General features: G+C 32.4%; 1 protein-coding gene across 1 annotated transcript in view; it reads left to right on the top strand.

Moving 5' to 3' along the window:
• LOC148277725 (G protein-coupled receptor Mth2-like) overlaps positions 1–25643 on the top strand; it is a 149173-nt gene that overhangs the window by 9222 nt on the left and 114308 nt on the right. The window contains exons 2-3 of the mRNA XM_088232495.1: positions 6158–6350; positions 15449–15646. Coding sequence (XP_088088621.1) covers positions 6158–6350; positions 15449–15646 — 391 coding nt within the window. The remainder of the gene's footprint in view (positions 1–6157; positions 6351–15448; positions 15647–25643) is intronic.

Raw genomic sequence — 25643 nt, 5'->3', positions numbered from 1 at the left:
ATATTGATTGGGATTGGGGATTGAGCGATATGATCTTCTGGAAGCGTCAGTAGCTCAATCACAAATAACTAATGACCTGCTAATTAGCGACGTGATAACAATTTCTCACCGTGGTTGTTTATCATATTCGCGATCACAATGGAACATTCGTGAACACCTAATATTACATGTCAAAATATATACGTTTCGCGACGTGTAATCATGCTGCGCAAATACATATTTTTTTAACGGTGTAAATATGGAAAATACTCCAAATCTGCTTTATTTATTTATTATTTATCATGCAATTCATTGCATTTAGCCGGCGGTTGGCAAGCCAAATGCCATAAAAAGCAGTCGCCATAGTAATTGTTATTTATTTTTCACTTTTGGATTAGATACTCCTTATTATTTTGCAAAAGCAATATATTGTATATTTTTTTATAGTAAACGCTGATTTTTCGCGAATGAACTGTATTTATTTACGGGGAAAATAAAAAATAAACCAACACGAGGGTTGATTTAGAGATTACACACGCGTTGACTTATGACTGCGATAACTTAAGCATATTTATTATTGTTCATTGTGATCGCTCAAATGCTTAGCATGTTTTTAAGCACGTCGATGGTTATTTGTGATTGAGCTACTGGTGATGTCTACAGGAAAATAAGACTAAACAACAAACTTGCGTTAAATGTCTCGGCCATAGTCCGAGCCCAAGCCACAGTGAGTGAGGAATGCGATCCACTACTTACACAATATTATAATGTATAAGTTGGGCTCGAAGAGTGCATAGTAATCTCAAATATTTTATCTTCAAGCCATTAAACTCCAACACAATAACACAACAAATGCTCGGCATTGTTGAAGCGTTTTTTTATATCGTCTTGGTGGAATTTATTTATTTATGTATGACTAGAGAATGCAATCCCGGTATCCCGGGATCCCGCAACGTTTTGCGGGGCTAATCTCGGTCGAAAATTTACCGGGATCCCGCGGACTGGCAGGATTACAGAGAAGCGTGAATCATGCGTGTTACTCTGCACGCGGTGGCCCGTGCCCCCGTGCCCGGTGCCCGGTGCCCGGTGCCCGTGGACTGGCTAAAGCTAGGGTTTCCTAGGACAGCGATGCCGGTATCATAACGGCCGTTAATGTTATCAACACCATTTTCCTAGGAAACCACTCTCTAGTCACCGTTGCGACGGCTGTCCACCGCACCACCGTTCACTACGGCCGTTAAGATACGGGCGCCGCTGTCCTAGGAAACCCTAGCTTTACAACTTGTAATTATGACGCAACGCAGTGATTTATTCATTGAATATTCATTGTTTTAGATAAATCAAAGTAAACTGAACTTTTTAGGTTTTTTATATTGTTTATTGACTAGTGACAATAATGTCGGTAGCTCTATTTCTGAAATGTCAGTTACGAGCTGTCAACGTGTTATTTGTTACGTGTTATTTTTTTTAATATATTTATTTTTGTTAATCTTTGCTTTTAATTTTTGTATAAAATTGTAAGATTGAATATGTTCATGTATTTATAATTTTCTCAAACTGAACGGTTTGGGTAGGTAGGAAGAAATTGCCTTAAGGCAATATGCCCGGCCTTATATGTATATTTATTGTATATGTATATAAAGTGTAAAAAATAAAAAATAAAATAACTGGCGGCCTCTGTAGTGTAGTGGTCAAGACGCTTGACTCACGCACGGAAGGTTCCGGGTTCGATTCCCGGTGAGAACACAAAAATTAAAATGTGATTTTTCTCAAGCCTGGGTGCTCTGTGATGTAATTCACCACTGTAATTAGGCCTTCTGGCCTGTTGTGGTGCAAAAAAAAATGTAAAAAAAAAAAAAAAACTTGTGGCTATCGAAATAAACTTATATTGACGTTTCTTATGTTTATATTGTTATGTCAATTTATTTCTTGCGTGTTATTTTATTCATGTCAATTTATGTCTTAATCTTTATGTCTCAAAGTATTAATAAACCACTTAAGATGTAACAAAAAGTTTGTTTGCTTTGGATTAAAATTAAAACTACGAAAACGAGGTCTATTAGGTCTTTATTACGATTGATTTCCGAGGTCACACGTGGTTCACACTGCTGGATCCCGCTAATACCTGGATCCAGCGGGACCAAGATGGCTCGGTCCCGCAAATACCTGGATTGAAATTATCTTGCGGGATTGCATTCCCTACGTACGACACACGTAAATGTTTCCTTGTTTTAAGTAATTTTCTAAATTTTACATTATATTATATTTTGCACATGTACGCAGTATCCTTGAATATTGCTCCACAGTCTGGCTTTCCCAATATTCCAAATATATTTAAAAAATTGAATGAATTTAAAAAAAAAGAATCACCTAAACCATCGTCAATATTTAAATTTTAATAACTATGTAGAAGCTGCAATCGATACTTTACAATCTAGAAGAATCATCAATGATACCGTCTTCCTTTACAAAATATGCAATAATAACTTAGATTGCCCTCAACTGCTTAAGAAAATTACAATTCGTATCCCTCAACGTACAACTTGGCTGCAACAATTGTTTCATGTTGGTATTTCAAGCACGAATAATAAAACGAATGCATCTTTTCCCAGAACTCTAAATTATTATAACACGTATTTTACTGAAATAGGAATATTTCCTCACTTTAAACAAATTTAAAGAAAATGCCAGAACCCTTATTGAAAATAATCATTATAATATAATCTAACTGTACCTGCTATTTTATTTTTTTCTCTTGTGTGAAAGAAGAAAGGAGGGAAGGCTAATTTGGGGTTACTCCGTACTTTTTATGTTACAGATTGTATTATGTATATATCATTTTGAATTCATTTCCATTCGTTGTATTATGTTTTTTTATAATTTTTAATTTTTTTTCATACCCTTTTAGTTTGTAGTATATCATAATTTTTATTCTGCTTTTGTAAATAATGTTATAGTTTAAAATACAAAAACGTCTGTAAATAAATATTGTTACTGCATGTCTCTTAAATGAGTTTTTTACAAAAACTCTTTGAGAATATTATATAAAACTATGTATAATATGTGCTCAATTTAAATTTTTTTAAAATATGAAAAAATCCGCCGGCGTAAGAATTTTTAAGTCCAAGTTAACAAAAAAAAAAAAAAAATATTATTTCATTATTTTTGTAATTTTTAAAATTATTTTTACGTGCGGAATGATGCGGAGTACCCTTTTAAAGGTGTGTTTTTATTCTTCTTTTTTTTTTAATTGTATTTAGTAATGTATAGAAAACTATAATTGGCCTATAATTTTGGTTTATTGTAAATATTTATTTTTTGTTACAATGACTGTTATTTTCTTTTAATAAATAAATAAATAAAATAAATTAACAAATTATTAATCTGAAACGCCATTTCCTCAACTCTTGCTTTGTCGCTCCAATCGCAGCATTTCTCGATCATTCTTGTTACATTTAAGACGATTAGCGGTGCCAGACAATGTTGATAAATATGTATTTGAACAGTGTTTTTCTGCCACTCTCTCGCAAATGCCTTCCCTATACAGTGTTAAAATGACAACTACACGTCGTAGTTGGACTGATTTTGGAAACTGATTTTGGAAACTGATTTTTATCATATTTGTATATACTGTACGTCCGAAGACGGCATTAAACTATGTACTTACTTATAAATTTAAAAAAAAAAAAAATGTAATGTAACCCGCAGACAAGCTTCGGCTTTGCGGGAACAAAAATACATTTTTGTATGTTATTTACTTGTTAAAATGAATAAAACTTAATAAAAATAAAAAAAAATAAAAAAAAAGATAAAACCAGGCAATATTACGTGTTTTTAAATAGTCCAGGCTCCCATAAAAAACGATTAATCAACAAAGCAAATCGACAAATTCACGCTAATGGGTAATATCATTTGAGTTTAAAAAAAATCTGATCTGGTGCCATAATCCAGGAAGAAAATGCGGGAATAAGTCAGACGGTATAGTGGTTAGTTTTACTATTCTTGAAATAATGTTTTTTATGGTCCTGCCATATGCTTTATTGATTTTTATCAACATCGAAATACTCTCTAGCATAGTGACAATGGAACGTAGTTATGCAGATAGCAGCCAATCCAAGCTTTTGAAAAAATGAGATATTAATGTTATGGGGTGCAGTAAGATCAATTATATGCTCTGCCAAAAACAGCCAGACCGCTTTCATACAAAAAAAAAACAATAATCACCTTCTGAAAATGGTGTCGATCACAAGAACGGCATTTCTCAATTTGAAGATAACAGCCACGGCACTCTAAAAATTTTATGATACTTTAAAAATCATTAAAACCGATTAAATACATAATAAGATTCTTGTTTGTGATAAAAAACTAATGGATTCATTGCTTATCATTTGTTAAAGTCAAAAATATTAAAACTGTTGTGTAGATTTGATAATTCACACTTTTCACAAAAGTGCTAATATCTCAGATCCACTTTTCTATGGCTGACTGCTTTCTGCATAACTTCGTTCAATTGAATGTCATCATATGATTTTTTGTTGCAAAAATGTCAGCAAACACGTTTTGCCTGTGAACCCATCAGTTATCAAACCCTTTTTTCTCTGTCAGTTTTTGTCCTCAGAGTGACTGTGGTCAAGCACCCCTATCCATCCATTACTCGAAGTTCCAACGGAAAATAATACGAGTAGTTTATATTGAAGGGCGTTCTGCCTGGACCACTTGTTACGTAGACTAGATTTATGGAGCTATTTGAAGTATGTTGCAGATGGTAACATTTTCCTCTAGTTTGTGTATATTTGCACAAGTAACATAATAGTAAGATCAAACATCATTTACAGGAGATATATGAGTAATATTATGGGAAAAGTGAGATAAAGCTACAGTTTTATATCAAATGGCAAAATTCAACTTTTACAGTTAGATGCATAAAACTTAGTAATATGCACGTTAGATAGATTTTAAATTATTTTATTTTATTAAAATAAACGGCACTTAGTGCCTTTTACATATTAGTTGCAAATACAATAATGTACATACCTACATGTAAGTAAAATATAGCATTAAAAAAAAAAATACTAAACAGTTACGAGTATCACAATATTTGGTTTGTCCAAATGTTTGTAGGCTGGATTTCACCCCCTCGGAAGTCATTAAGATTGACAAATTAAACAAGGGATGGAGAACATTTTAAAGAAATTAATCGGGAAGTCTAGGAATTAGAATTATGGATGTTCAAACATAGGCAAAATTGTAAATATTACACAGTGTGCAAAGTGGCCACTTAATTAGCCATTGACAGGTCATAAGCTCTGTAAATGCCTAGACTTCCATATTACCTTCTTTAAATGTTCTCCATGCCTGTAGTAATTTGTTAAACAGTTATTTACAAATTAGGAAGCCTGAAAATAAAAAAAAGATAAAAATTATATTAACAGTCATAAAAATATAAATAAAAAAATTATTTATAAATAGAAGTATTTTGAAACCAAAAAAAGTATGAAAACAATACATTATTTAATTTTTTTAGTATTAAATAAAAAAATTAGGTTTTAAAAAAAATTATGGCGTAAAACTATAAAGTATTTTTATTATTATAATTAAAATGCAGTTACACCAAGAAATGTCAGTAGAAAATCTCAATATATTAAAATCTGCTACTTAGGTTTATACTATATATTATATTAAAATAAATAGTGATATAAACAATTTAAAAAGAAAAACATTTTGTACTTATTTTTTTTACACAAATGAATTAAACATTATTTAATAAGTTATGTTTTTAATTTGTTTTTTAATTAGATATATATATTTTTAATTATTTTAATTTAAAAAAATACACATTGTGGTATTGATACGCAGATCGCCAATCTTCTTTCACCATTTAATTAGAGCATATGGTATACACAATGATCCCCTATGCATCTCTGTCAGCCGCCAGCACCTGTACATCCTCCTCAGAATGTTACACAGTGTGTAAAGTGGCCACTTAAGCCAGCTAATGAGAGATCATAAGCCCTGTAAATTCCTAGACTTTCCATCCTGGTGAAGCTAATGACTCGCAATTTTGTGGATTTTAGTATCACTTGTTTTTTATTTCTATTATTAATTAAAGTGAACTTCCACCAACTTTCATAATGAAACTTAAATGTTTTATAGTAATAATTTGTCTTTCTTGTTCCAGGATGGACTCCTGTACGTACCGAACAACACGGAGAAGGACGTCTTTACAAAGTACGACCAGATGTGGTACTGTCTGGAGGTGTTCCCCATGGACGAGGACAGGTTGAGTGGTAGGGAAACGGAATATCTCCCTCTCATCTGCTTCGAACCTAAGAAGGAAGAGAGCAAATTCATCTTCTCGCTCTTCCCAGTAGGCAAGTTTATTCAGATCTACAATATTTTAGGGTTCTATAACTAAACTGATATATCTCCACTGTTTAGACTTTCTATGTGTAGATTTCTAGACACATATAATTCTTGTATTTGGCCTACTAGAATATTCTAGTAATGTCTTATCGCGCATGCACGTGGATATTATTTGTATTATATAATTAACTAGCGGACCCGACAGACGTTGTCCTGCCCGAACGTTGGCAAAATACTTTTCATTGATAAGTAGGTACCTAGGTACTTGTTTGTGATTGAATTCCAAAACTGAAAATTGCTTATATTGAATTCAAGTAGGTACCTAGGTACTTGTTTATGGTTGAATTCCAAAACATAAAATGAATATTTTTTCAAATATGGCATTCTTTTTGCAAACGTCAAACTCAGGTCGTTTTACCAACAAAGGGGTGTAGTTATGTCGGAATACGATTTTTAAAAATTGAATTTTATATTATTTTAGCGTTACCAAAAATCCAATAAAAAGAAATGAATGGGTAGAAATTATAAAGAATTTAAGGAAAGAATTTGATTGAGATCCACAAAAAACAAATGCTGATTGTAAACATTCAAAAACAAACTTTTTTTATTCACAAAAAAACAACATCTTTCCATTTTTTGCAAATGCATTCTCCTTGAATAAAACCTGGTAGATCGATAAATAAAATATTTATGCTCCTGACTTCTTTTTTAAATATTAGATTAAAGATTTTAATATCTACGAACACGCACAGCGCAAAGATTTATATTTCTCTGAAAACCGCACGTAAATTGGTTAAGCCGTTTAGGAGGAGTACAGTGATAGCACACGTACAGAGGAATTATACATATAAAGATACTAACGTATTCTTTGTAATTGTATTTTAATTTGGAAGTTATAAATATGTACTTTTATTTAATCATTATTTTTAGACTGTTGTTTAAGGAATAAGGAAGCACTTAAATATTTAGATTTGCTGCGCGGTAATATTTCTTATAAGAAAACACCTCCTTATTTCATGTTTTGGAATTATGTCGTTTGTTTAAGCGACTTTAATTTTAACTGGCGCGTCTTGACGCCGGCCATTTGCTTTATACTAAAACTAATTGTTTTCCTATATAAAAGGGGAACGTATTGAAATCAGGGTCAGGATTAAAGAGACGGTGAAACAGTTGGTATGATTAGTGGAGAGTGTTATTCGCGCAGTTTCCCCGCGGGGGTAGGCGGAGAGGATGGAACGCCGTATTACTCTCTCTGTGCATACGGACCATGCTTCCTCTACTTTTTTACGCATTATCTTTGCAGTCAACATTTACCTGTTTGTTACTGTTGTACTTTTAAATTTGTGAGAGAATTAAATAAAAGTGTAATCAAAAGTGTTTTTCTACATTTCGATTAACAAGACTGCCAAGTTCCAGTACCACTAAGACGATATATCCAACAAAGCCGAAAAACAGACTTTTGACAGATTTGAAAATTTTGACTCTACGTCGCTTTTCGTCGGATACATTGTAGCAAAAATGCTATCGACATAGCCGTATTTAGGATCTGTAGACCCCTCGGTACTACGTAGTGCGGACCTGTCCTATCGGGGGAAAATTGACTTACAGAATTTGCCTTTTTAAGCAACTAAAAATCTAAAATATAACAGATTAGGAACTTCAGCCCTACATTTATCAAATTACTCTGTCGCCGCGTATCCTCACATAATTAGAAATAATGCAACAAATATTTTTATAGAATGAAATCCTCCCTTTTTGTACACTGCTAATACAAACATTATTTTCTATATTTTTCCCCTTTCTTTTGCATAGAAATATTACTGTATCTCAGAGATATTATCTATGAACAGAGAAAAAAACCATTCTAGGGAAGGAATTATAGAAGTCTAGATTTTCAGTGTCATCTGGTTTTTGTGCCCAATTTACACCTCGTATAACATTTACCAATTTGCCCATGTTTTTGTATTAAAACATCCACATTTCTTAATTTATTATTTCAGATCATTAGCCCTGTAAATGCCTTGACTTTCGTATTCCCTTCTCAAAAATATTTTCCATCTCTGTTTGTATATGTCAATCTTAATAACTTCCTAGGGGGTGAAATTCAGTTTTCATGTACAAATATTTAGACAAACTCAGAATATTGTTTATTGTATCACTTTTGACTTGTTTTTTCATTTAAAATGTAGGTACCTTTACTTGAAATAATAATTTGTTATGTATAACACTAAATTATATTTACCAGTCTGAAAATGCCCGTAAGAGGGTGAAAGCGCTAATTAATCGAATAAACAATAGATTATACCAAGTAATTTGAATTTACAACATATTTATTATTAAAACGTAATTCCATGACAATTACTTTCAATAAATACTTAGAAATCGCAAAATCACACAGCTGTAGTCAGAAAAAATGGCTGCATTTTAGAAATTTAATTATAAAAAATTTAGGTTCTAAATCGTGTTGCGGTCCCGTGGCTAGAGTCGCGGACTCATGGATCCGAGGTCCAAGTTTAAAACTCCACTCTACTACAACTAGATTCCCATTTTCTAATAGAAGGTTATTGACAACCATTTTAAAAGGCCCCCAGAGTTTTTTTACAGACAGTATAAGAGGTCTCGGGTTCGATTCCCGACATGGTTAAATTAACATTAAAGTAAAAAATAAAAAATAAACATAGCGTCTTCCTAGTACACTGCGCAAATATAGTAAGCAGCTTTACGAGCTTTATTTCCTCGATTTCTATATTTCCGTAACTTTATCTTTATATATATAATTCCTCTGTACGTGTGATGTCACTGAACTCCCCCTAACCGGCTTATGCGATTTGAGTGCGGTTTTCAGAGAAATATAGATCTTTGCGCTGTGCGCGTTTGTAAATATTAAAATCTCCAATCTAATATGTAAAAAAGAAGTAAGGAGCATAAAATTTTATTCATCGATCTACCAGGGTTACATTCGAGGAGAATGCATTTCCAAAAAAATGGAAATATGTTGTGTTTAAAAAAAGTTTGTTTTTGAATGTTTACAAACAACATTCGCTTTGTATGGATCTCTATCAGATTATTTCCTTACATTCTGGCGATACTAAAATAATATTAGATTTTTGGCGATACTAAAATAATATTAACTGACATTTACATTTAACATGCATTAAAAAAAAACTCACATTTATGAATTAAGTGCACCCCTGTTGGTGAGAAGAGCCGTGTTTGACATTTGTAAAAAGAATCCCATATTTAAAAATGAATAATTTTTGTTATACAACCATAAACAAGTACATAGACACCTACTGATGAATTCAAAGTCTTTTTCCAAGCTAATAGCAGGCAGGCCAACGTTCGTGCAGGACAACGTCTTTTTACTTTATTATCCTTTAATAGGGCCTACTACCAGGACAACGTCTGTCGGGTCCGCTAGTGTATTATAAACAACTTCCTGAAAAAGATTTAGATTATTGTTTATTTGCGACAAAAAAAACTCTTGTGTTCAGTGTACAATGTTGGTCGCATTATAATTATTTCCTTCCTATGTGCCGTAAGTAAATTCTCATGTTTTTTCAACACGATAATTACGATTTAAATTTTTAATTCTGAACGAACAACAGTGAGCATTTTGCAAAAGAACGCGCAGTTCAATTTACTTAGCCAGTTTTGTAAAATACTCCTAAATATTTTCATTTTGTTTTCAAACCCTAAAAATGTGATCCTCACAAGGATTTTTCTTACAAGATGTTTACAAACAACAATTATTTTTACAATATTTTGAGTCCTAATCTTTCTGGAAAAAAAATAAAATAAAATCATTCATTGCCATCTTACCCACGCCAATAAAGATTTTAGCTCTTTTACTTTAGGATAATCAACGAATGTTTGATCGTGAAATTTGCGCCTCACACATAAAGGTCCTAGGTTTGAATCTCGATGAGATCACATTAATTTAAAATGTATTTTTTCTCAAACATGCATGTTATGTAGGCTTCTTAACCTGATTTGGTGCAAAAAATAGCAAAATGGTGAATAATCTTTGACAGTTTATAAGGCCAGTAAATTCCCATAATGATATAGTTTTCTTTAAAATGTTCATTACGTGTGTTGAAATATTTAACGATTTATTATTAACGATATTTTGAGTCTATCAATTTTTTTGTAATATAATGTAATACTAATGTAAGGACTCTCAAGGAAAAACTACCTTTTCTTTAGAGCATGTCATTTTTATAATACTGTTCTCTCCGGTCACGCAGACATTTTTCATCTCTCTTATATGAAATATAGAAAATTCCTTTAGATAGTACACCCGCTTAGTTTTACGATGTCAGTAATTATGTATGTATTTATATGTTCATTATTATATTTTTGTACCTTTTACATTTTTTTTTTTTTTTTTTCTTTTCTTATTCTTTAAATTTAAATTTATCTTGTTTCTATTAACTTTATTTTTATAACTGTATGTAAGTATATGTATTTTTATTTTATTTGCAACTTCTAAGTGCCTAACAATTGTTAATTGCTTTTATTTTGATACCGATAATGTACTTAATCGATATCTTACACCACTGTGGAAATTTTTTATTGTCTGTTTTCACAATTTTCGTTCATTTGTATTCTTATTTTCTTTGTACGATATATGTAAAAACTGTTGTTTTTTTCCCAAATAAAAATAAATAAATAAATTAGTAATGTATTTATTTAGAAAGTTGTACAAATAAAATTTAAACACCTAGCCATACCGTAACAAATAAAAAAATAAAAAAAACAAAACATTTTTATAAAATCCAAACGTCTTCCGATGACACTCTTTTTCAACAAAAATCATCGCTATCCCACGAAACGATGCAATAGACCCAGCATCCCTAATGTATTTTGGCAACTCATTAAACATCTTAAATCCTTTATGATTCAGATTATTTTAAGTTGCCTGGATTCTTGTTTTGGGGAGTCTGTAACCTTCACTTCCCCTTGTATGATAGCGATGAATTTTGTACACAAGAACTGGATTCAACCCCCTTGGAATTCAATATTAATATGTAAACATTTAACTCTTTAACTTCACTATAATCAACAGATGGAAGAATTGAAGGAATATGGATGTTTAAAAATATGCAGAATGGTGAATATTATACCATATGAAAAAGCCTTTTTTATTTTCATTGTCTGGTCGAATATCTGTATTTTTAAAAATAGTGGATTGGGTTATTTTGGTACTAAATTAGAAAGGAAAATTAATTACATTTTTAAGCTTTATTTAAAACATTTTTAGAAAACCGGAGTTACGCATTATGAGGACCGTATTTTTTATGACAGCAACACTGTATATGTATCTGACATTCGTAAATAACAATGTTAATGTTTACGTATTTCGGCTGTTATTGTACCAACCCTTTTTTTACTTCAAAGTTAATGTTCTGGAAAATCTGTTTCCTTGGCAAACATTATTTTTTCTATAACATTGCGTAAGTAGGCCTGTTTTAGCATAGAATTTATGAAGAGATTTTTGTAAAACAGTTTTAATTGTATTTTTATTGTGTAATTTAATTTGTCACTGCAATTATAAGGGCTAAGCTGATGAAGTATTTTTTTAAATACTAATGAATTTTTTATGTTGCATTTTTTGTTTTAAATTTGGTCATTTTTTATCAGCCTCGTGGTGTAATGATCAGCGCGTTTACCTACCACGCAAGAGGTCATGGGTTAGATACCCGACATGGTTGATTTGAAATATTAATTCAAAAGGTTGTTTTCAAACTAGAATATTTCATAGTCCCTAGACTGGTATCTGAAGCGTAAGACTGATCACCTTACATTCGTGTAACAAAATAATATCAAGATACGCTGCGATTGGTTTACTAATGAATTGGTTAATCACAAGTTTTACAGTAAAAAAATATTTATGGCACCATTAATTTTAATTTATTGTAGCAGAGAGTCAAAATATTTTTGAGGAGGGAAAATAAAAAACTAAGTATTTACCAGGGTTGCATTTACCTGTCATTGGCTGATTTAAGTGATCACTTTACACACTGAACATTCGATGTGTAAACTTCCACATTTCTTTAACCCTTCCTATCTGAAGACTTTTGTAAAGTAAACCAGCTGTAACCTTCATGATGTGGGTGAGATTCATTTGGCTAAATTATTTCAACTACTAGGCAGCGTATGTATACATTTTTTTTATTTCTTTTTATACCTGTTACATTATTCAACAATATTTTGAGTATGTTCTGATGTTGGTCGACATGGTTGAATTTCACTCCAAAGAGCGTTATTAAGATTGAAATTTATTGCTACAGAACGGGAAATCGTTTATGAGAAAGAAATATGGAAGTCAAGGCTTATGACCTGTTATTAGTTCGTTTAAGTAACTACTTTACACGCTGTATAACATTCACCAGCTTACCTGTTTAAACATCAAAATTTTTTCAACATTTCCATCTGCTAAATTTTTTAAAGTAAAAGAGCTGAAACCTTTAGTATAATGCTTAAATTTAGTGTGTATGATTTTGAATTATCCTCTTCTTCTTATCGTTCCTCTCCCCAGTAGAGGTTGGATATCATCGTAGCAATTTTCACTTTGCTGTTAGCTGCCCTGAACAAGGACTGAGTGCTGCAATGGAACCAGTCACGCGAGTTCTTTAGCCAAGAGATGCGCTTTTTTTTCTTTTTTTTTTTTTTTCTTTTTTTCCCTCTTGTTCCCGTTATTCATTGCTTTGCTTATGCATACAAAGCTTTTTTCCTGGTGTGTATATTTTGCACAATAGTTATTTTTCACGGGTCTGAGTCAATTCCCTCATTAATTTTTTTCATTTTTGTAACTATGGCCTTTAGAAAGTCAATGTATTTCTCGGAAGTAGCTTAATTTTTTATAACTTCCTCTGGGTTTTCAAAAATTTGGCTGTATTGTGCGCACATTTGTTTGCAGTTTAACCTCTCGGCATCAAACATAGGACAATCTAGTAATATATGGAGGACGTCCTGAGAGCTAAGTCTATCGCAAGGGCAGCAATCGTTATCTCTTTTTTTAAATCTATGAAGATACTTTCGAAAAGCACCATGACCTGAAAGCATTTGAGTCAGCATGTAAGTCCGCCCAAAAGTATTCAATATCTCGGCATCTTTTATATTTTTGAAAAACAATATCGTTATTAAAGAGATGCGCTTTCTACCTGCACTGCGTCTTCCTTCAATCCTTCCCTGTAGAATGACTTATAAAATGTTATATTTTTCGCTTCTCATCACATGCCCAAAGTGCTCAAGTTTTATTTTCTTTGTGGTCTTCAGTACCTCTTTATCTTTTTCCATCCGTCGGAGAATGTCATCGTTTCGGACTCTTTCCTCCCAGGAGATTTTTAATATCCTCCTGTAGCACCACATTTCAAAAGTTTCGGTCTTTTTTTAAATGTTTTGGGTAGGTGTCCACGTTTCGATTAGTGTCTTTGATCATTCAGCAAAAATCCTAAATATTTATATTGATAGACTTGCTCAATAACCTACGCTCCAAGTTTTAAAGTCATTGGAAAAGTTTGTGACTTTTTTCGAATAACCACACATTCAGTCATGGAAATATTTATTTCCAGCCTTTTATTTAAACTAGCCGTGTGAACTTTGTCCAAAAATAGCTGCAGGCTTTCCATATTATCTGCAAGAAGGACAGTATCATCCGCTTATAGGATATTGTTTATAATTTGTCCATTAATGCTAATGCCGTCTGTTAGTTTATTTGGCAAATCTCTAAAAATGGCTTCTGAGTACAAATTAAAAAGAATAGGAGACAGAATGCATTCTTGCCGGAGTTCTCGACATATGTCTATATCCGATGGCAATTCATCATCCACTTTTACTATAGCTTTTTGAAATAATGTATAATTATATTAATGTTAAAAAAATTCTAAAATGGAACATAGGTACCTAACTGTATTAAACCAAACTAACAAATTTTCTAATTTCAGTTCCGCTAAGTTATAGAATCAGACAACTGCAAACAGTCCTGGGGGATGTACGAAACTCTTAACGTCCATAGAGACAAAACTAGTTGCAATCTTATCACAACTTTGATCCCCTTGAGATAATAATTCAATAACTAGAACTTATTCATTTCTATATACGTTTTATGACATAAATTTATATCAAATTGAAAATGATAACTCCGTACTCGAGAGAAAAATCGTGACGGGACATTTTTTATCGGAGTTTTAGAATGATGATTTAGGGCTTTTCTCTGAAGTATTTTTACAGGAATTTTCTGCCAAACTTTATGAGTGAGCTTTAACCTGGTAATGGATACCAGAAGCTCAAATAATTCCAAGTGGAAACATTTTAAAGTACTTTATGTGAAACGCTCTCAGTAGGATTTATAGGAATGATTTTGATTTAATAGATTTGTTTAAACAGAATGTGAAAAAATAAACTTCTACTGATATCAATATATAATATCAATTTACGTATAAACAGTTCCTACTTTGATTTTTTTTTATTTATTAGGGATTTCAACAGTAATACATGTAAAAAAAATATAACAGATATCCACAGATATACATTAAAAACTCGTACAATACATACATGTTAGAGTGTTTGTATGAGTGTAAGTGTGTGAGAAGGTGGGTGAGGGGGTGTTATAATGGAATGAGGGTGGACATGTGTGTTAATATCATTGCACAAGTGTCAAAAATATAAAAATATATAAAATATAAATAATTAGAGATAAAATAAGATTATGTTATAGAAACTAAGGATAAGACAAAAAGGTGTGTTTTAAAGCGCGCATTTTAAATGTTTATTTGGTACAAACAAGGGGATCAATAAGGGGAAAGTTCAAATTATATTCACGAGCAAAACGTATAAATGGAGAGTTCTGGGCAGTTCATTTTCAGAAGGTTCTTTTACTTGTATTTTTTATGATAAATTACTTGCAAACTTTATCTTGTTTTATGTTTTAAAAAAGTAGCACATTTTTAATGTTTATTATTGTTTTTTATTGTTTTATTTTTGCACCACACAGGCCAGGGGGGCCAATTACAATGATGAATTACATCGCAGAACACCACTTTTTTCTTTTTACCATCTATGCGAACACTTTTAACTTATTAAGTTCCTTATTCTTTCACAGGACTCATCATATCTATTCCGTTCCTGCTGGCCACGTTCCTCGTGTACGCCGTCATCCCCGAGCTGAGAAACCTCCACGGGAAGGCTCTCATGAGCTACGTCACCGGACTCATGGTGGCTTACTCCTTCCTGGCGGCCATCCAGATCAGGACCTCCAAGGGACAGAATGACCTCTCCATGGCTATGTGCTTATTTATGGGTAAGCCCCCTAATATTTTTTTTTTTTTTTTTCACCTAAAATTCATCAACGTGCAAGTGTAAGTGCACTGGTTCAAAGTGTATTCATTTCGAATGCATCGCAACTGCCTCCAATCTCCCACTTCATCAGACTTCTTACTTCATAAACTCATTCACTTTTTAGGTGGCAAGACTGAAACTATTTATCACGAAATGTAACGGTTTCAAAATCACCTTTCCTTAGACTTTTTTCACTTATCAATTTTTTACGTATCTCTGCCTCTACCGGTTTTCCCTCTTACTATTTTCTATAATTTATTTACTACTCTCACAAATCCCTTCCTACGCTCGTCAATTTCCACACATCTCTCGATTATTATGAAACACAATTTTAAAAAGGTACTAGATTGTCATTTTTATCATGTAGTAATAATTTCATCATCGTCATTACCTTTTTGCACCTAATGTTGCATATGGTACTGCATTGGTACACCAATCGTAGCGTATCTTGATCATTTTTGTAACATGAAGGTAAGAGGACCAGTCCAGGGACTACGGAATTTGCTTGTGTAAAAACACCCTTTCAAATAAATATTTCATATCAACCATGTCGGGAATCGAACCAGAGACCTCTAACTTGGTAGGCAAACGCGCTGATCATTACACCACAACACCGACATAATTAAATTTACATAATTTAATTCAAATTTAAGCCATAATTTATATTCCTTTTTATTTTTGACAATAAATGATTTTATTTATTTCTTAATTACTGTTATTTGGTTAGTTAAAAGAAATTACTATATAGTAATAAAGCCGTACAAAATGTTAAATAAATAAAATACAAATGAACAATTTAAAACATTTTCAAGTTTTTTCAATTGAAATGTGCATAGAATTCATATCACGGAGACATTCTAATAAGAAAAAATAATTATATTTTTAAAAGATGCTAAAAAAAATAATACTTATTTCTTACGATATTTTAACAAACCTTTTTTTCTACTCTTGTTTCCTCTCGCTTCCGTGGCAATAAAAAATAATCATCTGGATACAAAAAGCATTGCTGAGCAATTGCTATTCTTTTTTAGAATTTTCCTCCCTAAAATTCTCAGGTAATTCACTGCACATTGCCTCCAGACTGATACTCGTAAAGTTTTTATTTAAAGCTATAAGCGTTCATCTCTACTAAAAGTTAGAAGTGAGGGTTATGAATGCGTAATACCAGTGTGGGTGTGTGGCGTTTTGCTTACCTGTTGGGGTCTCTCTGTACACGCTGTGTGTAACTTTTGTACTCACAGGCGTGTGCGTGAGGTAGGATTAGGCTATCTTCCTTTTTACCTGCATCCATCCGCTCGGGGCCTCGCGTCCCTGTTGGAGCCTGCATTTGGTCCCGTCGGTACCTTATGACCTCTCGCTCAACACCCTACTACGTTCTTTTCAGAAGGTGGCGGGGAAAAGGATTCATATATATATTTTATCACACAAGAAATAAGAACGGCTTACTTACATGGATAGCACTATTTTTTTATAAGAAACTGGCTTGTAATGCAAAAATATTTTATTACACATTCAATGAAATCTAACTTAATTCAAATTTACATCTAAGACGTGTTTTATAGAAGACTAATTTTATGTGAGGAAGCACTGCAGTTGAATTTCGGACAAGGAGAGAAGAACGGGCCTTGAACTTCGCGCTTTTTATAGTCTTTGTTCTTGTCTCCCTCTACTTCCGGCTGGGTATCGAACCGCAGGCTGGTAACTTACCGAGCTGCGTTCGCTTGTGTGGTTTCGCTCCTCGGTAGGTCCTTGAGGATTGTCTATGACGGAGGCGCCACACCAGCATAATACCATCCACGATTTTACTTTTAGTTGGTACCAAATAGGGGTTTTTACTTGGCTTTTTTTGCGCGCAGATTAAACTTTGGTATACCTTAAGCAGTTTTATGTTTAAACTGTTTATCATTTTGTCGAGATAAGTGATGCAGGTGTTCGCTGCAAACTTGACGATTATTAACTAGGCGATTGAAACTTGAAGCAGAGTGCAGGGCTGATATGAGCATTTTCAAGAATGTGGAATAAATAGATAACGAAAACCTTGTAAAATGCTTTGAATTATGCCGGTTGTAGAAGCCAAAATAGGCAAAGTTGGACGCCCTAAATCTAAAAGTAAACATCAAATCAATCTATTGTTTTCAATATTTAAACTATATATTCAAGAACCAAAATTTATTTACAAGTCATTAAAATAGATCACGTCTAAGAAAGAATCGTGTGCTAGAAATACGACATTGTAAAACGAGGCTAGCACAAAGACATGCATATTTTATAAGCGCAAAAAATTATAATTCTCTTTTTACTGATAATATTACGTTAATCAAACTAATGATATCAACTATTGTTTTCTATGATGTACGAGTATTTTTTTGCGGTTTAATAATAAGGAATATTTTAGTGTTTTTTATGTTTTAAATTTCCTTTTTTTATTTCTATAAAATAAAAAAGTACCGTTTAATCTTTTACATTTTATTTTATTTTCTTTTTCTTATGTTATACAACAATATTATGCCTATATATGTGTCTATTTATTATAGCAGCAAAAAATTCACATAAATATTTCTTGTATACCCACAAACAAGCCATGCCTTTGTGGGATTTTTTCGTTTGCCATTCTTACTGTTAATATGTATTTCATTGCATTGCTATTACTCTTGATTTTTTAAATGCTCTGTTTTACCAATTATGTATATTAACATACCACTAAATATTATCAACCTAATTTTTTGTGCATATTTGGATGCTTTAGTTTTGCATCCCTCTTACAACTCTGTATACTAATATTTGCCGACAGGAAAATATCACTTTTTTACAAATTTAAATTAATAAACGTCTATAAAATATTGTCGAGTAGAAAAATTGTTTTACGGCTTATTAGTAGCATAAAAAATATTATTAAATTTACTATTTTTAATCCCCGCGAAAACGGTCATTGCATTGGCCTCGCCCCTAATACGCCACGATTCATGTAAATTCTGAACTTTGTTTGTGACCGTTTAAATGTAAACGGAAAATCGTCACGAATCCTGACATCGCAATTATCAAGGTCAAACTGTCGCATTTTTAGTAGACATGTTTATTTATGATTTATTTTTAAAGTTATGTATAAAAACATTTCTCTACAATATCTTTATTGATTTCGAAAACACAATTCTTTTTTCGAAATCTATTTCATATATTATTTTGGTATTCGTCGTATGTGATATTTCCCTATTGGAATCCATTTAACATCGACTTTATATTTATGCATTTCTTATTTTTTTTTACATAACTGCTAAAACTTTTTTTTGTAATATATGTAGTAACATACGTTAAATAGAACGAACGACTTGCGGCATAGTTACGGCACGGCGCGCGGCGTAGTTACACGGTAAACAGAACGAACGACACACAGCATAATAACCCTAAAAACTTATTGAGCATCTGAACGCCCTTGAAAATCTAAAAAGTTTAATATAATACGTAGTTCATTTGTTTAAATTTTATGTCTTGATATAACTCCACGCAATAAGGTCAAAACTATTGTAATTACAATTTAGTGCAACATAATGCAGACCACGCGAGTTAAATATAATATATTGAGGAAATGTGGATGTTCAAACATGGGCAGAACGGTGAATTTTACAATGTTTGTAAAGTGGCCACTCAAACCAGCCAATGACAGGTCATAAGCCCTGTAAATGCCTAGACTTCCATATTCCCTTCTCGAAATCTTTTTCTCTCTCTGTTGAAATAAATTTAAATACGAACAACTCCCTAGGGAGGAAATCCAGCCAGTCTGCAAGCATTTGGACATAATCAAACATTGTTGAATTACTACCTGGTAAAAGAAGAAGTATAAAAATTGGAAAATTGTTTCCAGGCGTTGCCTAGTAGGTGATTTGGTTCAGCCGGATGAATCTCACCCACGTGATAAAGGTTTCAGCTCTTTTACTTCACAAAAGTCAACAGATGAAGAGTTGGGGAAATGTGGATGTTCAAACATGGGCAGAATGGTGAATGTTACACAGTGTGTAAAGTGGCCACTCAAACCAGCCAATGACAGGTCATAAGCCTTGTAGATGCCTAGACTTCCATATTCCCTTCTCGAAAACTTTTTCCCTCTCTGTTGAAATAAATTTAAATATAATTATGGTACTTATCATGTTTTAATTTCCCCATGAATAGATGACCGGTTTTTATTTTCAAAACTACTTTATTAAGTTATTTGTAGTAAACGTGTCCGCTAATAATGTTGTGATAATCGGTTTCTTTGTCGAAGTAATGGTCAAGTGTCGCGATGAAGTAACAAGTTGGCCTCCACGTGTTTTATGACCAAAAGTGCAGCGACCAGGTGACGTAAATATATACACTAGCTAATATGTATTCAGGAACTCGGAACATATGCATACGTCAGTTTTCTAAGTAAATTATATTAAAAACGATATTATCTTCTCACAATACTAAACAAAGTCATCAGTTCTCGTAATAATATAATGAACGGTTACGAATAAAAAGGTATATTAAAAATGTGTTACTGGTTTTATAGAAATTGAGAAATTCGGTGGTTTTTTTAAATTTTATTTATTAATAGACTATTGAACAAAGCCAAATATATATTTTAATTATTTTTATGTATCGTATTATCAGCGCTATAAATTTTTAAAGTGTTATATTTCTGAAATTACTCCGCGTGTGACGTCTTAAGTTCTCTTCCGCTTCTTCACGGTCAGTTCTACTAATATATTTTTTTTTACAAGTCAGGAATAGCGTTAAAAATATAATACATATTTAGAGCAGATTTTTACGATTCTAATTATGTAACTATCAATTTTATGAAAACGAATTTTCATTTATAATTTTCCGGTTTAAAAATGAGCTCATACAAAACGGCTCACAGTTGGCATAACGTCATTTTGATGTCACGCGTTACGACCGCCGACTGGGCTTCTAATAAACATCGGGCCTTACTTATTAGATTTCCTTATAGCAGGTTTATATAAGGAAATAACTATACCTGGTTCAACTATTTATTACCGATATAAAAAAAAGCTTACTAAAAAAAATATTTATTACCTAATATAACAATTTACAGGTTATTTAATACTTTTTTTTTTCAACAGTCAACACTGATATGTGCGCGTGCGCAGTAACTTTTATAACAACACAAACAAACGTCAAAGTCAAATCGAGACTAGCATTTGGTCATCGCTTCTATAAAGTAAATTATGTTTTTTTTTTACCTATTCAATAAATTAAAACAACAAAATATTTGTTTTTATCATACATATTCATTATACTCTAATTCTTATTACCTACTTAAGTGTTTTAAAAATTTTAATTCAGGAGAAAACCGTTAGAAAAAGAAATCAAAATTAGGAAGAAGAGTAGAAGTCTATAGTTTATTCGTGTTTCTTTTTTTATCACAATTGATTAAAACACAATAAACAAATAAATAAATAAATAACATTTCAGATATTATTTAAACAAATAATTAAAAATCACTTGAATGGCATTGAGAAGGTCGCAGGACTTCGAAATTGTTTAAAATTGAAAAAAAAACTGATAAACTATCCATTTCGATTACCGAAAAATATGACTTTTGACAGATCGCGTGCTTGTTCCAGCGTTATACCACATAATGTGCAGGTATACGTTTCTATAAAAAAAGATGTAATAGCTAAAACGCTCAACTTATTTTTTTATTTATTTATTGACACTTTATATACATATACAATAAATACACATATAAGGGCGGGCATATTGCCTTAAGGCAATTTCTTCCTACCTACCCAAACCGTTCAGTTTGAGAAAATTATAAATATATGGACATATTGAATCTTACAATTTTATACAAAAATTAAAAGCAAAGATTAACAAAAATAAATATATGTATAAAAAAAAATAACACTTTACTATGAAGAGAGGAGAGGGGATGGGAAGGAAAGAAGAAGGATAAAGGAACAATTTAAATATTTAGATAGTGACATTTCAATCTTGACTTAAATGTAAATAAAGAAGGGGCGTCTCTAACATTAGTGGGTAGATTATTCCACAATCGAGCGGCTACTACTGTGAAAGAGGAGGCAAAAAAAATAGAGCGATGACGGGGTATTAAAAGAGTTCTCTCGTTACTAGAACGAAGAGATAGTCCGTGTTGTGAAAGAGGTTGGATGAGCTCTCTCAGACAACTTAAGTCCGGAGGGATCCGGGTTCGATTCCCGGAAAGATCACCAAAATCAGAAGTAATTTTTCTTGAACTTGGGTGTTCTGAGCTGTATTTAATTCATCACTGTAATAGGGAAATATCACGGGTCTAAGAAATACTGTCCAGTAAAAAAAAAAAAGTTTTTTACTTACAAGTAGCATAAAAAATATTTTTAAATTTGTAATATTGAATTCCCGCAAAAACTATCATTCCATGGGCCACGCCCCCTAATACGTCACGACTCATGTTTATTTGTTCCTGACCATTCAAATTTGTTTAGAACATTGTCACAAATCTCGACGTCACAACTATCAAGGCCAAACATGTCTCGTTTTTCTAGTGACGTATTAAAAAAAATATATACCTGAAAACATTTCTCCACAATATCTTTATGGATTTTTTTTTTTTTTTTTTAATTATTATTTTTTTTTTTTTGCACCACAACAGGCCAGGAGGCCCAATTACAGCGGTGAATTACATCACAGAACACCCAGGCTTGAGAAAAATCACATTTAATTTTTGTGTTCTCACCGGGAATCGAACCCGGAACCTTCCGTCTGTGAGTCAAGCGTCTTGACCACTACACCACGGAGGCCGCCAAATACAATTAATTAGTCATATATTGAAAATACAATTAATTATTCAACCATTTCATATATTTTTATCGGTATTTGTAGTATGTGATATTTCCCCATTGGGCCTCAAGGTCTATTGTGATGTAAAAAGGTATTTTTCTTCTTCTTCTTCTTCTTCTTATTTTAAAAAAATACTTTAACTTTCCCTTATCCAGGCAAATAAAGCCTACAGTTCTATGTGTGAAATAAAACCAGGACCATGGAGGAGTGTTTTCCACCCGATAACCTACTCGGGTAAAAATTCTGAAATTTTTCGTGTTTTAATGGTTAGTGCGTTGGCCTACTATGTCTAAGATCAAAGGTTTGATCACAAGATCAAAGTGAAATATTTTTTAACTTTTCTGATAAAAGAAGACCGCAGGCAAAATGTGTATTTGATTTTTATCTTTAGCTTACTAATGATGGCCGTACGCTTATGATAGAATATAATTTAGAAATAATAATCAAAACATTTTATTTATATTTTATTTGTTTATGTAGGCAAACTCTACTTTGAAAATGCTAAATTTTAAAATAAAAATCTTTTGGCTCGTGATATAAACTATAAGATTATAATTCTAAGAACGTCCGAGTATAAAAATGTTTTAACGACTTTTCTCTAAACTCTAAGTGATAGTTTAAGTAAGCCATAAATTTATAATACGAAACACATTAAGAAGCTTTATTATCGACGTACCGATTACTGTTTTTATTGTATCTGGATTATTGAATTAGTAATAAAAATATACAATAATAAAAATATTGAATTTATACCACCGTGTTTTCCTTGTTTTTTTTTCATTTTTTTAAACTACATGTAAAATATTGAATAAGTAGAGACTACTCATCTTTAAACTACTACTACTACTACTTCTACCATCACGCCATTTCCCCGTAGGGGTAGGCAGAGAGAATAGACCGCCACACACGTCTATCCTGGCATACAATCCTAGCCTCTTCCACATTCATACATCTTGTCATACATGCCCTTCAGTTCTGTCTGCTTTTGACATGACCAGACTTAAGATTTTGGTTTATCTGATCATGCCACGTCTTCCTTGGTCGTCCTCGTCTAACGTTGCCGTTCATTTTTGCCATATATACTTGTTTTACCATTCTCTCGTCGTCCATTCGTTCTACGTGACCAAACCATCTCAGAGACCCTTTCTTAATCTTATCAATTATACTTGTCTCAGATTTACACTCTCGCCTGATTTCAACATTCGTAACCCTGTCGTACATTGATTTCCCACACATTCGTCTAAGAGATCGCATTTCAACCGCGTTCACTCGGCTTTCATCCTTCCTCTGCCAGTTCCATGTTTCACTTCCATACATAAGTGTTGGGACTAAAACTCCGTTGTGCACTGCCAGTTTAGCTTCGATTGACATATTTTTATTAGAAATTACTGTGCTTAGTGCTCCGTTCATTTTGTTGCCCGCATTCACTCTTCTTTCAACATCTTTTTCTACTCTTCCATCTCTTGAAAACATGCTTCCCAGATACACAAATTCTTCTACTTGCTCGAGACATTCATTGTTTACATTTATTATGCAGTCAGTAACCTCGCTATCCCTTTCAAATACCAGCACTTTTGACTTACTTTCGTTCATCGCCAATTCGCTCTCCAGGCATACATCATACATTCTAGAGACTGTTTGCTGCAAATCAGCCTTGCTGCTTGCTAACAGAACTGCATCGTCAGCATACAACAAGCAGCTTACTGAAAAATTATCCATTTTTGCTCCAATACCCATACATTCTATCTCTTTCATACAGTTGTCCATGTATAGATTAAACAACCATGGTGACATTACACATCCCTGTTTGAGATCGCAAACCAAGATGTAAATCCCCCATTAACTCTTATACACGCTGAAATCTCCTCATAGAGAGACGATACTGCACGTATAAGTTTATTGTTTACTCCATACTTTTCCAACACGCCTTAAACTAGAATCCTTAAAATGTATTCCTAAATTAGCCAATGATGTAATTGTAGACGAAGAACTAAAACTTTATAAAAATTGTAGTGAACATGGACACAATACAAGAATATCAGAAAAATATCATAGACAACCTTCTAAAACGAGACAAGGACAGTCGAGACAAATTAACCATGGACTGAAATTTTACAATAAACTACCAGACAAAACTAAACAAAAGACTCAGACAACCTTTACAAAAGATCTTAAAAATATTATCATCAACAGTAGAATGTGAATTTTAAAGGTAAAAATATATTGTTAACTTTATGTAACTCGTAAGGGTTTATCAATGAAATTTAAAAGAAAACAAAATTAAAAAAAGGTATTACCCGTCTTTTATTTCAATAATAAATAAACCCAGTTTAACTGCTCAACTGCACCGAAAGACGTAAAAATCAAAATATTCTTAATATTTATTATTGTATGGTAAAGTTGTTTGTTCTCTCCTCAAATAAATAAATAAGATACAATTAAAGTGGTGTTTAATGGAGGTAATTCTTCTTTTAATTTATCAGCTTTAATTAAATGATCGTAAATTTGATAACGACTATCGCTTTTCCTTAATGGACATTAGGCAGTGCTATGTATTTGTAGAAAAGACCTACTTAATCGTTTATCATCCGTTTTTCTAAGATCGTAAAATGGGCTTTTCTGGAGTTTTATGTCACTGGGGATAGCAGCCAAGTTCAGGGGGTTAATCATAAGGGCTGGGGTGATAAAACAAGCAAACGTGCAGTTTAGGGATATGTGATTCGGTTATGTTCTACAAATTCTACCTACGTACATACTTTCATTGGGCACCAAGCCAATCAAGAATATTTGATTATTTTAGCATCCATTTTTTTTTACTTGGTAGTTTAACATTAAGCACTTATTTCTAAATACATTTCTGTCATCACCATCCCCCCATCTGAACCCTATGGTGTATAGGGCACTACATAGGAACACCAAATGCTGCGTACTTGAAATATTGCAATATTAAACCACCTTTAAAACCAATATTTCACCACAACCCTGCCAGGGGTAGTATTCTGGGTCTTCTTTACCCCTAGAAAGAGATAATTTGAAGATTTTAATTTTTTTATTAGCTTCAAAAAATGGCCACACTGATTGATGATAAAACGTCAAAAAAATACGAACATGAAACACTAAATATGACATTTTTCATTTAG

The sequence above is a fragment of the Micrasema longulum genome, unplaced genomic scaffold, assembly GCF_059751315.1.
Source record: "Micrasema longulum isolate JH-2025_06_02 unplaced genomic scaffold, ASM5975131v1 h1tg000988l, whole genome shotgun sequence".
NCBI classification, from domain to species: domain Eukaryota; kingdom Metazoa; phylum Arthropoda; class Insecta; order Trichoptera; family Brachycentridae; genus Micrasema; species Micrasema longulum.
This window is presented reverse-complemented; position numbering and strand designations above follow the sequence as displayed.